Here is a 15,740-nt window from a genome sequence, read left to right as displayed (position 1 = left end):
TCAGAGACAAAAATCTTAGAGCAGCAAGATTCTCAATATGATTAAAGCAGATCTCTCGGGATCCCTGGGTGGCGCAGCAGTTTGGCGCCTGCCTTTGGCTCAGGGCGCGATCCTGGAGACCCGGGATTGAATCCCATATCGGGCTCCCGGTGCATGGAGCCTGCTTCTCCCTCTGCCTATGTCTCTGCCTCTCTCTCTCTCTCTGTGTGACTATCATAAATAAATTTAAAAAAAAAAAATTTAAAGCAGATCTCTCAACAGAAACCGTAGAGACCAGAAGGCATTATGAACATTAAAATGCTGGGAGAAAAACTTGTCAAATGAGAATTCTGTATCCAGCAAGACTGTCCTTCAATAATATAGGAGAAATTAAAAGGCATTTGAAAATAAGGCTAAGTGACTGGGATACCTGGATGGCTCAGTGGTTGAGTGTCTGCCTTTGGCTCAGGTTGTGGCCCCAGGGTCCTAGAATTGAGTCCTGCATTGGGCTCACCACAGGGAGCCTGCTTCTCCCTCTGCCTATGTCTCTGCCTCTCTCATGAATAAATAAAATCTTAAAAAAAATAAAAATAGAAGCTGAGGGACTAGTAGACGTGCCCTACAAGAACTGCCATGGGGTGGGGGTGGAGGGGGTGAAGAAATATCAAAGGGAGTTCTTTGGCTTGAAACGAAAAGACTAGACAATTTTAGGCCACATGAAGAACATAGGTAAAGGAAACCATAGATAAATATGAAATCTGTATTGTGTTTTTTTTATTTCTTCTTTTTTTACATCCTATATGGCTTTTAAAAGTCAAATGAGGGGAGGAGAGGAAAGATGGCGGAAGAGTAGGGTCCCCAAGTCACCTGTCCCCACCAAATTACCTAGATAACCTTCAAATCACCCTGAAAATCTACGAATTCGGCCTGAGATGTAAAGAGAGACCAGCTGGAACGCTACAGTGAGAAGAGTTCGCGCTTCTATCAAGGTAGGAAGACGGGGAAAAAGAAATAAAGAAACAAAAGGCCTCCGAGGGGGAGGGGCCCCGCGAGGAGCCGGGCTGAGGCCGGGGCGAGTATCCCCAGAACAGGAGAGCCCCGTCCCGGAGGAGCAGGAGCTGCACCAACCTTCCCGGGGCGGAAAGGGGCCCGCAGGGAGGTGGAGCAGGACCCAGGAGGGCGGGGATGCCCTCGGGCTCCCGGGGACACTAACAGACACCTGCGCCCCGGGAGAGTGCGCCGAGCTCCCTAAGGGCTGCAGCGCGCACGGCGGGGCCGGAGCAGCTCGGAGGGGCTCGGGAGCGGCTCCAGGGAGGGAGCTGCAGGGCGGGAGCGCGAATCCAACAGCGCAGGCCCCGGAACACAGGGCGCCGGGACACAGCCCAGGATCTGGCCTCCCCTGGGACAGGCAGAGGCCGGGAGGGCCCAGGACAGCGAGGACGCTCCTGCCCGGAGCTGAGCAGATCAGCGGCCCCGCCCCGGAGCCTCCAGGCCCTGCGGACAGAGAGCCCTCGTAGTTCCTGCGGAGGCTGAATCCAGGAGGCTGAATCCAGGCTTCCAGAGTTGCCATAGCAACTGCAGCTGTTCCACCTGAGGCCTCAGGGGGTAAACAACCCCCGCTGAGCCCTGCAGCAGGCAGGGGCAGAGCAGCTCCCCCAAGTGCTAACACCGGAAAATCAGCACAACAGGCCCCTCCCCCAGAAGACCAGCTGGACGGACCAGTTCCAGGGGAAGTCAAGGGACTTAAAGTCTACAGATTCAGAAGATACTCCCCCGTGTTTTTTTTGTTTTTGTTTTTTTTCTTTTTTCTTTTCTCTTTGATTTCTGATTGCTTCCCCCACCCCCCTCTTTTTTTTCACCTTTCTTTCTTTTTCTTTCTCTTCTCTTTTTTTCCTTTTTCTTTTCTTTTTTCTTTTTCTCTTTTCTTTCCTTCTCTCTCTTTCTCTGCTTTTCCCAATACAACTTGTTTTTGGCCACTCTGCACTGAGCAAAATGACTAGAAGGAAAACCTCACCTCAAAAGAAAGAATCAGAAACAGCCCTCTCTCCCACAGAGTTACAAAATCTGGATTACAATCCAATGTCAAAAAGCCAATTCAGAAGCACTATTATAAAGCTATTGGTGGCTCTAAAAAAAAGCATAAAGGACTCAAGAGACTTCAGGACTGCAGAATTCAGATATAATCAGGCAGAAATTAAAAATCAGGGATCCCTGGATGGCGCAGCGGTTTAGCCCCTGCCTTTGGCTCAGGGCGAGATCCTAGAGACCCGGAATCGAATCCCACGTTGGGGTCCCGGTGCATGGAACCTGCTTCTCCCTCTGCCTGTGTCTCTGCCGCTCTCTCTCTATCGTAAATAAATAAATAAATAAATAAAATTTAAAAATCAACTGAATGAGATGCAATCCAAACTAGAAGTCCTAACGATGAGGGTTAATGAGGTGGAAGAATGAGTGAGGGACATAGAATACAAGTTGAGGGCAAAGAGGGAAACTGAGAAAAAAAAGAGACAAACAATTAAAAGACCATGAGGATAGATTAAGGGAAATAAACGACAGCCTAAGAAAAATCTAAGTTTAATTGGGGTTCCCGAGGGCGCCGAAAGGGCCAGAGGGCCAGAATATGTATTTGAACAAATTATAGCTGAAAACTTTCCTAATCTGGGAAGGGAAACATGCATTCACATCCAGGAAATAGAGAGATACCCCCCTAAAATCAATAAAAACCGTTCAACACCTCGACATTTAATAGTTAAGCTTGCAAATTCCAAAGATAAAGAGAACATCCTTAAAGCAACAAGAGACAAGAAATCCCTGACTTTTATGGGGAGGAGTATTAGGGTAACAGCAGACCTCTCCATAGAGACCTGGCAGGCTAGAAAGGGCTGGCAGGATATATTCAGGGTCCTAAATGAGAAAAACATGCAACCAAGAATACTTTATCCAGCAAGGAAATTGAAGCAGTCATCAAAAACCTTCCAAAACACAAAGTCCAGGGCCAGATGGCTTCCCAGGGGAATTCTATCAAACGTTTAAAGAAGAAACCATACCTATTCTACTAAAGCTGTTTGGAAAGATAGAAAGAGATGGAGTACTTCCAAATTCGTTCTATGAGGCCAGCATCACCTTAATTCCAAAACCAGACAAAGACCCCACCAAAAAGGAGAATTATAGACCAATATTCCTGATGAACGTGGATGCAAAAATTCTCAACAAGATACTAGCCAATGGGATCCAACAATACATTAAGAAGATTATTCACCATGACCAAGTAGGATTTATTCCTGGGACACAAGGCTGGTTTAACACTCATAATACAATCAATGTGCTTCATCATATCAGCAAGAGAAAAACCAAGAACCATATGATCCTCTCATTAGATGCAGAGAAAGCATTTGACAAAATACAGCATCCATTCCTGATCAAAACTCTTCAGAGTGTAGGGATAGAGGGAACATTCCTCGACATCTTAAAAGCCATCTACGAAAAGCCCACAGCAAATATCATTCTCAATGGGGAAGCACTGGGAGCCTTTCCCCTAAGATCAGGAACAAGACAGGGATGTCCACTCTCACCACTGCTATTCAACATAGTATTGGAAGTCCTAGCCTCAGCAATCAGACAACAAAAAGACATTAAAGGCATTCAAATTGGCAAAGAAGTCAAACTCTCCCTCTTCGCTGATGACATGATACTCTACCTAGAAAACCCAAAAGCCTCCACTCCAAGATTGCTAGAACTCATACAGCAATTTGGTAGCATGGCAGGATACAAAATCAATGCCCAGAAATCAATGGCATTTCTATACACTAACAATGAGACTGAAGAAAGAAAAATTAAGGAGTCAATCCCCTTTACAATTGCACCCAAAAGCATAAGATACCTAGGAATAAACCTAACCAAAGAGCTAAAGGATCTATACCCTAAAAAGTATAGAACACTTCTGAAAGAAATTGAGGAAGACACAAAGAGATGGAAAAATATTCCATGCTCATGGATTGGCAGAATTAATATTGTGAAAATGTCAATGTTACCCAGGGCAATATACACGTTTAGTACAATCCCTATCAAAATACCATGGACTTTCTTCAGAGACTTAGAACAAATTATTTTAAGATTTGTGTGGAATCAGAAAAGACCCCGAATAGCCAGGGGAATTCTAAAAAAGAAAACCATAGCTGGGGGCATCACAATGCCAGATTTCAGGTTGTACTACAAAGCTGTGGTCATCAAGACAGTGTGGTACTGGCACAGAAACAGACACATAGATCAATGGAACAGAATAGAGAACCCAGAAGTGGACCCTCAACTTTATGGTCAACTAATATTCGACAAAGGAGGAAAGAGTATCCACTGGAAGAAAGACAGTCTCTTCAATAAATGGTGCTGGGAAAATTGGACATCCACATGCAGAAGAATGAAACTAGGCCACTCTCTTTCACCAGACACAAAGATAAACTCAAAATGGATGAAAGATCTATATGTGAGACAAGATTCCATCAAAATCCTAGAGGAGAACACAGGCAACACTCTTTTTGAACTCAGCCACAGTAACTTCTTGCAAGATACATCCACGAAAGCAAAAGAAACAAAAGCAAAAATGAACTATTGGGACTTCATCAAGATAAGAAGGTTTTGCACAGCAAAGGATACAGTCAACAAAACTCAAAGACAACCTACAGAATGGGAGAAGATATTTGCAAATGACGTTATCAGATAAAGAGCTAGTTTCCAAGATCTATAAAGAACTTATGAAACTCAACACCAAAGAAACAAACAATCCAATCATGAAATGGGCAAAAGACATGAAGAGAAATCTCACAGAGGAAGACACATGGCCAACAAGCACATGAGAAAATGCTCTGCATCACTTGCCATCAGGGAAATACAAATCAAAACCACAATGAGATACCACCTCACACCAGTGAGAATGGGGAAAATTAACAAGGCAGGAAACCACAAATGTTGAAGAGGATGCGGAGAAAAGGGAACCCTCTTACACTGTTGGTGGGAATGTGAACTGGCGCAACCACTCTGGAAAACTGTGTGGAGGTTCCTCAAAGAGTTAGAAATAGACCTGCCCTACGACCCAGCAATTGCACTGTTAGGGATTTACCCCAAAGATTCAGATGCAATGAAACGCCGGGACACCTGCACCCCGATGTTTCTAGCAGCCATGTCCACAGTAGCCAAACTGTGGAAGGAGCCTCGGTGTCCATCGAAAGATGAATGGATAAAGAAGATGTGGTCTATGTATACAATGGAATATTACTCAGCCATTAGAAACGACAAATACCCACCATTTGCTTCAACGTGGATGGAACTGGAGGGTATTATGCTGAGTGAAGTAAGTCAATTGGAGAAGGACAAACATTGTAAGTTCTCATTCATTTGGGGAATATGAATAATAGTCAAAGGGAATATAAGGGAAGGGAGAAGAAATGTGTGGGAAATATCAGAAAGGGAGACAGAGCATAAAGACTCCTAACTCTGGGAAATGAACTAGGGGTGGTGGAAGGGGAGGAGGGCGGGGGGTGGGGGTGAATGGGTGACGGGCACTGAGGGGGACACTTGACGGGATGAGCACTGGGTGTTATTCTGTATGTTGGCAAATTGAACACCAATAAAAAATAAATTTATAATAAAAAAATAAATAAATAAAAAATGAAAGAAAAAGTCAAATGAATACAGAAGTATAAATCTATATTATCAGGCATACAACATACAAATATATGTTACAACAACAATATGAAGTGGTAAAAACAGCTACATTTTAGTTTTTTATGCAACTGAAGTTAAACTGGTATCACTTCAAACTAAATTGTTATAAATTACGGATATTAATAGTAATCTTCAGTGTAACTGCTACAAAACTTTAAAAAATAACAAAAGGATATGGAAGGATATGGAATCAAAATGAGACACTAGAAAAAAATACAAAAAATTAGATAATCTTGGCTGAATTAAAGGAGAAGATATTAGGCATATAGAGAATAAATGTCAAATTGCACAAGTAATTTAGTTTGTGTTTATCTTGGTTAAATTGAGATTATAAATTTTGGAAGCAGAGTAACAATGTTTCTCATAATAATGTCAGTGGGGGTACCTGATACCATTGATGATATTAACCTGGATCAGTTTGTTAAGGGAGTTTTTGCCAGTTTTCTCCACTGTAGAGTAACTCTTTTTCATACTGTATTATTTCTTTTTCATACAGTATTCTTTAAAAGCAATTCATTAATCCAGCCCATACTCGAAGAGGGAGAGAATAAGCACTACCTGTAGGATTTGGCAATATCTACGTATATTATTTCTAATTCTTCATGTAGAGGAGTTCTCTTTTCTCCCTGTTTATTTATTCATTTATTTATATCATTATGGCCTCAAATATTTAATGCTTTGTGTTAGAATCAAATAGTGAGTTATTTATTTTGTTGCTTAAATTTTTCCAGTTTGCCCATTAGAAGATGTTTCATGTTGGCTTCTATGTCCATTTGACATGTACCCATCATTCTGTTTCTGAGCACATACTTTTTGATACTACAAAACTATGGGCTTATTTTATATTTTTCTATCTTCGCCCTAATATCAGTAATTTCTCCATGTTATTCAGGTCCCATAGTTTTTTTTTAAAGACTTATTTATTCTAGAGTGTGCGTGCAATCAGGGGTGGGTGCAGAGGAAGGGGGACAGAGAGAGACACACACAGAGAGAGAATCTTCAAGCAGATTCCCCCATTAAGCATGGAGCAGGATACTGTGTGTGGAACCCAATGCAGGGCTTGATCCCAGGATCCTTAGATCGAGACCTGAGCTGAAATGAAGAGTCAGCTGCTTAATAGACTGAGCCATCCAGGTGCCCCTCTGGTTCCTTTTTATTGGCAAATAGTGTTTAGAACTAAGATCTGTGTGCTGCGTATGTTCATTGCTTCTAGGTTGTCACTGACTATAGGTATTCTCAGCAGAGTTAGTAAATATATATGTATATTAACTCATGTATACACATCTGTAATCATTTCTATATCTATTTGTATACATAGCAAGGAAATATATATTAAGGTAACTTAGATACATTTGTTTTTCAATAAATGGAGCTGGAAAAAAATGAGGATCCATATACAAAGAATGAACCTTAGCCAAGAACTTAAACTTTGTATAAAAATCAACTCAAAATGAATAATAAACCTAAATGTACAATGTAAAACTATAATATTCTTTGAAGATAGGAAAAAGTCTCTGTGACCTTTAGTTAAGCAAAGACTCATCAAATACAACACTAAAAGAATTTAGAAAGAAAAAAATCTAGAGGTCAGAAAAATTTGCTCTGTGAAAGACACTGTTGAGTGAAAAGTATAGGCACAGATAGGAAGAAAATATTTGAAAACAACAAATCTAAGAAATTATTTATATCCAGTTCATATAATAAGAACTCTCAAAATTCAATAATAAAACAGTCTAATTTAAAAATAGACAAAAAATTTGAATAGACACTCCAAAAGGAGATATATGTGGGTAGCAAATAAGCACACTAAAACATTTTCAATGGGGACGCCTGGGTGGCTCAGCAATTAAGCCGCCTGCTTTAGGCCCAGGGCGTGATCCTGGAGTCCCGGGATCGAGTCCTACATTGGGCTCCCGGCATGGAGCCTGCCTCTCTCTCTTCCTGTGTGTCTCTCATGAATATATAAAACAGAAATAAAATCTTAAAAAAAAACAACAACATTTTCAATGTATTAGTCTTTAGGAAAAATGCAAATTAAAACCATAATGAGATACCACTACATACCTATCAGCACAACTTGAAAACAAAAAACTGACAATACAAAATGGTGACAAGAATGTGAAACAAGTAGACATCTGTACATTGTGGTAGGAATACAAAATAGTACCGTTGTTTTGGTAAACAGTTCGGCAGTTTCTTATAAAGTTAATCACAATACTTAATATGACCCAGGCAAACACATGCATAGGTACTTACCCAAGATAAATGAAAATCCATGTACACACAGAAATCTAAATGCAACTATTTATAACAGCTCCTTTTATAATTGCCACAAAACTGAAACCCAAATGTTTTTCAGGTGGTGAATGGGTTAACCAAGTGGGTACACAGATACAGCTCAATACTATTTAGTAATAAAAAGAATGAACTGTGAATACATTCAACATAATTAAATCTCAAATGCATTATGCTAAAAGAAAGTTGGTATTCTCAGAAAACTACATATTATTTATCATATCATAATTTATATGATATTCAGGAAAAGGCAAAGTTATAGGGTGAAATAATAAATTGGTGATGGCCAGGATTAGTTTTGGGGGTTCCAAGAGAATTCTGGGGCATCTATAGCATCACTGTGGTTATGATTATATGCTTTTATGCATGTGTCAAAACTCACTGAAGTGTATACCCAAAAAGTGAATTTTGCTGGAATTTAAAGAATAAAGATAATAAAACAGCACGAAACAAAAATGACTTCATACCTATTAGGATGACTACTTTCAACATAACAACAACATAAAAGCCCAGTAAAATACCAAATATTGGCAAGGATACAGAGGTACTGGAACTCTTATACATTGCTGGTGGGGATATAAAATAGTGTAACCTCTACAGAGAATACAGAAAGCCAGTTCTCCAAAACATAAACACAGAATTAGCATATGATTCAGCAATTCCACTCAAGTTGCACATCTAAAAGAACTCAAAGCAGGGACTCCAAGAGATATGTGTACACCAATATGCATAGAAACATTAATAATAGCCACAAGGTGCAAAAAAACCCAAGTGTCTATCACCAGATGAATGCATAAAGAGGACGCTGGGAATATATTGGTGGAATAGGAGGACCCTTAGCCTCGCCTCCTCCCTTGGTACAACTAGATAAAACTCCCATCAGTGTAAATAAACCAAGAAAACAACCCCAAGACTAGCCGAACAAACTCCACAACTAAAAGGAGAGAAGAGGCTGCATCAGAGAAGGTAAGTATGAGCATAAACAGAAGTTAACTGGATGCAAAAGGAAAGATGGAACTCATTAAAAAGTGTAAAATCTTGATTTTTAATAAAGAATGTCAATAGCAGGGATGCCTGGGTGGCTCAGCAGTTGTGCATCTGCCTTTGGCTCAGGGTGTGATCCTGGAGCCCCAGGATCAAGTCCCACATTGGGCTCCCTACATGGAGCCTGCTTCTCCCTCTGCCTGTGTCACTGCCTCTCTCTGTGTCTCTCATGAATAAATGAAAAAACTAAAATCTTAAAAAAAAAAAGAATGTCAATAGCAAAAAAAGACAAATGCATAAACAAAATGTGGTAGATAGAAACAATGGAATATCATTTAGCTTTTAACAGGAAAGAAATCCTGTCACATGCTACATGACCGGTCTTAAAGACCTTATACTGAGTGAAATATGCCAGTTAAAGGGCCAAATACTGTGTGATTCTACTTATACAAGAGACCTAGGATAGTCAAGTTTATAGAGGGAAAGTAGACTGGTGGTTCCCAGTGGAAGGGAGAATAAGGAGTTATTGTTTAATGGTTACCATTTCAGTTTTTCTGGGGCACCTGACTGGCTCAGTTGATTATGTGTCTGCCTTCAGATGAGGGCATGGTCCTGGAATCCTGGAATTGAGCCCCACATCCAGCTCCTTGCTCAGTGGGGAGCCTGCTTCTCCTCCCTCTGCCCTTCCCCCTACTCCCTACTACTTGCTCTCTCTCTGTGAAATAAGCAAATAACATCTGTAAAATATTTTTTTTTAGTTTTGCAAAATGAAAGCAGTTCTAAAGATGGATGGTGGTGATGCTGTACCATAATGTGAAATGTACTTAATGCCACTGAACTGTATAGCTGAAATTGGTTAAAATGGTAAATTTTATGTAGATTTTTCACTATTAAAAAATAAACATAAAAAACCACAACTCAGAAAACATGCTAAAAGTGGCTGTATGAAAGCATCAAATATATGCACCAAAATTGGAGGGATCAAGATCCTAGAAAAAAATAGAGTGTTTTTCTATACCTTTAATTTGAATTTTCGGGGCATTTTCAAATTTCATAGAGCAGAAAGTAGCTGAGAGCTAGCATCCTGACCATAGGATAAAAAGCTGGTTCTGAATGTAATATAGTAAGACAAAAGAGAAGCGGATCTCACACTAACAATAAGAACAATCCCCTAGAATATGAATAATAGTGAAAGGGAATATAAGGGAAGGGAGAAGAAATGTGTGGGAAATATCAGAAAGGGAGACAGAACATAAAGACTTCTAACTCTGGGAAATGAACTAGGGGTAGTGGAAGGGGAGGAGGGCGGGGGAAGGGGGTGAATGGGTGAAGGGCACTGAGGGGGACACTTGACGGGATGAGCACTGGGTGTTATTCTGTATGTTGGTAAATTGAACACCAATAAAAATTAACTTATTAAAAAAAAAAAGAACAATCCCCTAACTTAGAAAATTACAAGTTTTCTAAAACCTATCAGAGAACTGAGAATCCAAAGATGAACAAAGGAAAAAAACTCAGAAGAGATGAATACTCCAGAAAGGAAAAGAAAACCACAATGACTCACTTTTAGGGGTAAGTAAAGGAGAGAGGGAAGTAGTCCAACTCAACAAAATGTTAATGTTTGCTTATGGATTTCTGTGGTGTATTAGAATCCCTGCAGACTCCAGTTACAACACAAGTGAACACCAATCTGCTGTTTGATTCTAGCAGGTGACTGGGGGTTTCATTCAAAAGGTCCCTAAATTATGGAATCCTAGTATCAGCAGAACTCTTTTTTTCTTTTCTTCTTTTTTTTTTTTTTCATTTGCCGCCAAATGTCTCAAAGTGATCAGTTTATTTTAAGTTGGGGAAGCAGTTTCTGGAACCAAATAGGAAGCTCCATAATCAATATGAATGGTCTGAAATATAAACAGTTTTCCCCATAGGCCTCTACTGAGTATACAGCAACAACCCTCCAAAGGTTGGGAGCAGAGCACCATGGCAGGAAGATGTCTCAGATGGTGAAAGCTCTGCAGGGTAGGAACTCCTCAGTCACCCAAAGGGAGGCTGGTGGCTAGACTATAGAGCACATCAGTGGAGCCTCAGTGGTGCTCTGATCCCAAGCTCAGTTGAAGGGAAAAGCCTTGATCCTGCCCTTAAACCATTTGAAATCATTAGTGAACTGAATCTAACTAAAGTCCATGGTCAGTTCAACTACCTATTACATTGACTTGGGAACCAGACAGAAGAAGGGATGTGCCGTTTTTCTGGAGCTGGAACTTTGATCTCTACTTTTATAAAGTGTCTAGCACATAAAGAATTATGAGACATGCAAAAAAAGTAGAAAATGTTCATACATACCAAAGAAAGAAGGCTTTTGAAGCAGATAACCTAGATGTTGGGATTAGCAGATAAGGATTTTAAAGTAATTATAATGAAAATTAAATGACCAGGTAACAAAACAGACAATATAAATGAAAGAATGGAGAACCATAGCAGAAAAAGAACAAAACAGGAACTTTCAGAATTAAAAGATACAGTATTAGAAGTGGATTTTATGGGCTTATGAATGAAAGTGAACTGAAAAAAAGAAGGAAACCATGAACTTGAAAAATCAGTTCAACAGAAATATTCAAACTGACTAAAAAAAACCCAAACTAAGTACAGCATCTGAGACATTTGCGTGTTATTTATATTGTCTCTAACATTTGTGTATAACTGTAATCTTAGGAAAAAAGAGAATGGGACAAAGAAAGTACTTGAAGAGTAAGTGAGAACTTTCTGAAATGATGAAAGGCAACAATCCATAAACCTTTATTGTCCTCGAGGGATAAATCCAAAACAAATGATAATTATGCACATCACAATCTAACTCTTGAAAACTAGGATAAAAGGAAAATCTTAAGCACTAGTGGAGGAAAAAAGACACGTTATTTTCTGTTGAGTAACAAGATGAGGAATGATATCAGAAACAGCAGAAGACAAAGGCATCCTATAAATGCAGAAACAAAACTTGAAGTATAGTTTTATATTTGACAATATCTTTCGCAAACCAAGATGAAATAAAGACATTTTCTGAAAGATAAGCAAAGTGAATTTGTCACCATAACTCCTATGCTACATGAAATGATAAAGTAAGTTGCTTAGGCTGAAGGGAAAAGATATCAGAGAGAATCCTAAACCTGTAGGACAGAATACAGAGCACCCAAAGCACAGATACTTGTACAAACATAAAACACTATTTTATGCACGCATGCACACATCCACAGACATATACGTTAAATTACTTTAAAAAAATTAATACTGATTAAAGAAAAAAATAACAAGTATTTGGAGTTAAAAATATATGGAGAAGTGAGATATAAAAACAAGGACCACACTGGTGGGAGGGTTTAAACAGAATTATGCTGCTGAAATTTAATTATGTCGTTCGTGAATAAATATTTGAAGACATAGATAATGGTGAAAAATGTAATCTTCAGACTAAATAATAAACGAAATTAGAAAAAGTAGAGCTTAAAAGTCAATAAAGGAGATCCACTGTAATACTCAAAATACTCAACCCAAAGGAAGTACAACAAACATCTCATCAGGATCAAGAAAAATCCACACATCCAAAACAGTAGAGATAAGGTATCTTAAAAGTAATTAGCCCAAAACATAAATTTACTTTAGAGGTTTAACAAAAGGTCAATCTTCAGTACTATCAGAAGATAATGAATGCTTTCAATGTTTCAAAATATAAAAACTGTCAACAAGGAGTGCTATACTCAGTGAAAAAGTTATATTTCAGATAAACCAAACTTAGAACTTTCCACTAGTAGGCCCTCACTAAAACAAGCAAGTAAGCAGAATAAAAACAACATAAAGGATATTTTCAAACAGAAGAAATTTATGCCATTACAACTTGAGAGATGCAAGAAGAAATAAAGAACATCTAATTTGGCCAAAATGGCTATGAACAAACAAAAACTTATGGTATCTGCATAAAATAAACTTTTTCAAGAGTTGTTAGTGATGACTGCTCTCAAATTTTTTTTTAAAGATTTATTTATTTATTTATGATAGACATAGAGCGAGAGAGGCAGAGACACAGGCAGAGGGAGAAGAAGCAGGCTCCATGCCAGGAGCCCAACGTGGGACTCGATCCCGGGACTCCAGGATCGCGCCCTGGGCCAGAGGCAGGCGCCAAACCGCTGAGCCACCCAGGGATCTCCGACTGCTCTCAAAATTACTTCACAAAACAAAAAGGCTCACTAGTCATTTGTGCTGTCCAGACTGGCCAGTCAGAAATTAGTTACAGAGCCTAATATGGGAAAATCATGGCACCCCTGAATGAATTCTGGATAAGGAGAATGTCACTTAAAAGAGATACATTCAAGACTAAAGCAAACGTCACTTTAAAGAGACGTTCAAGACTAAAGCAAACTGTTGAATGGGCTATGTATTTTGAGCTTCCGCCTACATTATTTTTCCCTCTTTCGAGTGTCTTTTTCCCCACCCTCATGCCCAAAGACTATGATTTTTAGTTAATAACAGATATGTCCACACTAAAAATTTATGATCTGGTAGTAAACCATTTCAAAAGCTGGGCTGTGAGAATTACATAGGACTGATTACGTCAAGTGTTTATGAAAGGACTGAGAAACTGATTGCCAAATACACTGTATGATTTTTAAATAAATAAAATTGAAATTTAGTATTTCCTTCAGACTACAAGGTCCTACATATTACAGTCCCTTCTGCCTCTTTGATCTTCCCTCTTAGATCATTCTCCCCTAGGTTGCTTTGTCGCTTCAATGTCCTGAATGCTGTTTCTGGAACATGCCTCAGAGTGTTTGTATTTGCTGTTCTTCCTAGAATGCTCTTCCCCCAGAATTCTACTTGGAATTTAACCAGGATTCTCATTTAACCAGGACTCTCTTCAAATACTACCTTTTAGACTGGCATTCCCTAACCACCTTATTCTGTTCCTCATATCTGTGTCACACTGTCCTCCTAAACTGCTTATTTGCCTCTGAGCACATGCATCAGAAATATTACTCAAATGCAGACACACATAAAACATATCATCACATTTGTTAGTATCCTCACCAATCTTCTCCGAAAAGTCTTTAAGTATTAGAAGCTGTCAGCTTCACAGTGGAGGATACAAGTTTTCTAAAAATCTGTATTTTCACATGAAAGCTCAACTTTTAACATTGGCAAAAAATACTGAAAGTTATTTTCCTTGAAGTGACAGGCTCACTTAAGCCATTCTTCAGAAAATGTTTGGTAAATACCAATCCAAATAACCATAATTTGTCTGCCAAGTAACAATAGTATTCCATATAAAAGGTGGCTTCGTGAGCTCACAGATTAATTGCACAACTACTTTTCCTCTAGACAATCAACCATCATTACACAGCATGTAGTGAAAGTACTCTATGTGAACTTCCCGTTTTGTCATACTGAATAACAAAACGTGTATTCAAGGTCAAGATTTAATAAAATTAGTAATCTTTACTGTTCCATCAAGGTCATCCTTAAGTAATGGTGGCAGTTTTTTATCGTGAGCTCACTGCAGAGAAATACAGTCATTGCTATCATTGTCATAATTCATGCCAACAGGCAGCAACCTAGTCAACACTGCTTTTACACCATTAGTGTAAAAGGCATTTTGCATCTTAGTATTAAGTTCTGACCTCACAGGCCCTGGAAAAAGGCCTTGAGTATCCCAGAAGTCTGCAGACTATGCTTTGGAACTGCTGTGATATTCAAAGAGCATTTTCCCTGAAGGTGATTTTTAACTGTTTGCACTTTTTAGTTCAATGTATGGGTTGTCTTTCATAAAACTCACTGAAAAGAAACACATACATATACACACAGTAAGAGCTAAATAAATGACGCACCTGATACTTGTTCATTTTCTGCAGTTCTTTGTAAAGGATAGAAACTATGAAGCCAAAACAGGGAAAGTTGGAAGATAGAAGTCTTAAGAGACCTTATCTTGCAGCTCCAGAATCACCTGAAAGAAATTTCCATACATTTTAGTAAAACATAAACCCTTAAAACCCTTAGGAAAATATCCCTTTGAGCCATGAGAAGGAATAGGAAGGACCATGATAAAGGAGTTACCTGCCTGTACACTGGTGACTCTGGTATAATCTTGATGGATCTGAGAAAATTTTGAGTGAATCTAAACATTTTCTTGCTAGCTGTTTTGAAAATTGTGTCCACTTAATAACACAAAAGAATAAAAACCTTAAACATCCAATAATAGGCTGGGCAAAGTGTATAATATATATCCAAATTATGGACCGCTAACCTGGTATTTCAAATAACATTGAAAAGAAATACAGGAAAGTGTTTAAGATACATAACAATTTTTCCTGTTAATATTATAAACTCCACAAAGTTAGAAAGTCTTCAAAGCCCTCAAAAGTGTGTTTCATCTCCCTAAATTGCAGTTTCTCCAAAATCACTTCTCTAAGAAAATTGTTGTGACTTAAACATGGTACAGTGGACGACCTGGAGACTTTTTTTTTTTAAAGATTTATTTTTATTTATTCATGATAGGGAGAGAGGGAGAGAGAGGCAGAGAGAGAAGCAGGCTCCATGCACCGGGAGCCCGACGTGGGATTCGATCCCGGGCCTCCAGGATCGCACCCTGGGCCAAAGGCAGGCGCCAAACCGCTGCGCCACCCAGGGATCCCCCCCCCCCACTTCTGTTTTATGCTAGCGTCTGCTATTAGCAAACCTAGTGACTTAGTTTCAATGCTACTATATTGAATGTGAGGAGGAAT

At 39.1% G+C, this 15,740-nt stretch overlaps 1 protein-coding gene across 7 annotated transcripts in view; it reads right to left on the bottom strand.

The window, feature by feature from the left end:
• ZNF25 (zinc finger protein 25) overlaps positions 1-15,740 on the bottom strand; it is a 32,876-nt gene that overhangs the window by 12,603 nt on the left and 4,533 nt on the right. For 4 of the 7 annotated variants that reach the window (XM_055308798.1, XM_055308801.1, XM_055308799.1 and 1 more), the window contains exon 2: positions 14,847-14,962. The exons of the other annotated variants lie outside the window; for them this stretch is intronic. In XM_055308798.1, the coding sequence (XP_055164773.1) occupies positions 14,847-14,861 (15 nt within the window). In that variant the 5' untranslated portion in view covers positions 14,862-14,962. The remainder of the gene's footprint in view (positions 1-14,846; positions 14,963-15,740) is intronic. 7 annotated transcript variants of the gene reach the window in all.

This window comes from Nyctereutes procyonoides, unplaced genomic scaffold, assembly GCF_905146905.1.
Source record: "Nyctereutes procyonoides isolate TBG_1078 unplaced genomic scaffold, NYPRO_anot_genome, whole genome shotgun sequence".
In the NCBI taxonomy this organism is placed as follows: Eukaryota; Metazoa; Chordata; class Mammalia; order Carnivora; family Canidae; genus Nyctereutes; species Nyctereutes procyonoides.
The sequence above is the reverse complement of the archived record's forward strand: the minus strand, read 5'-3'. Positions and strand labels throughout refer to the sequence as shown.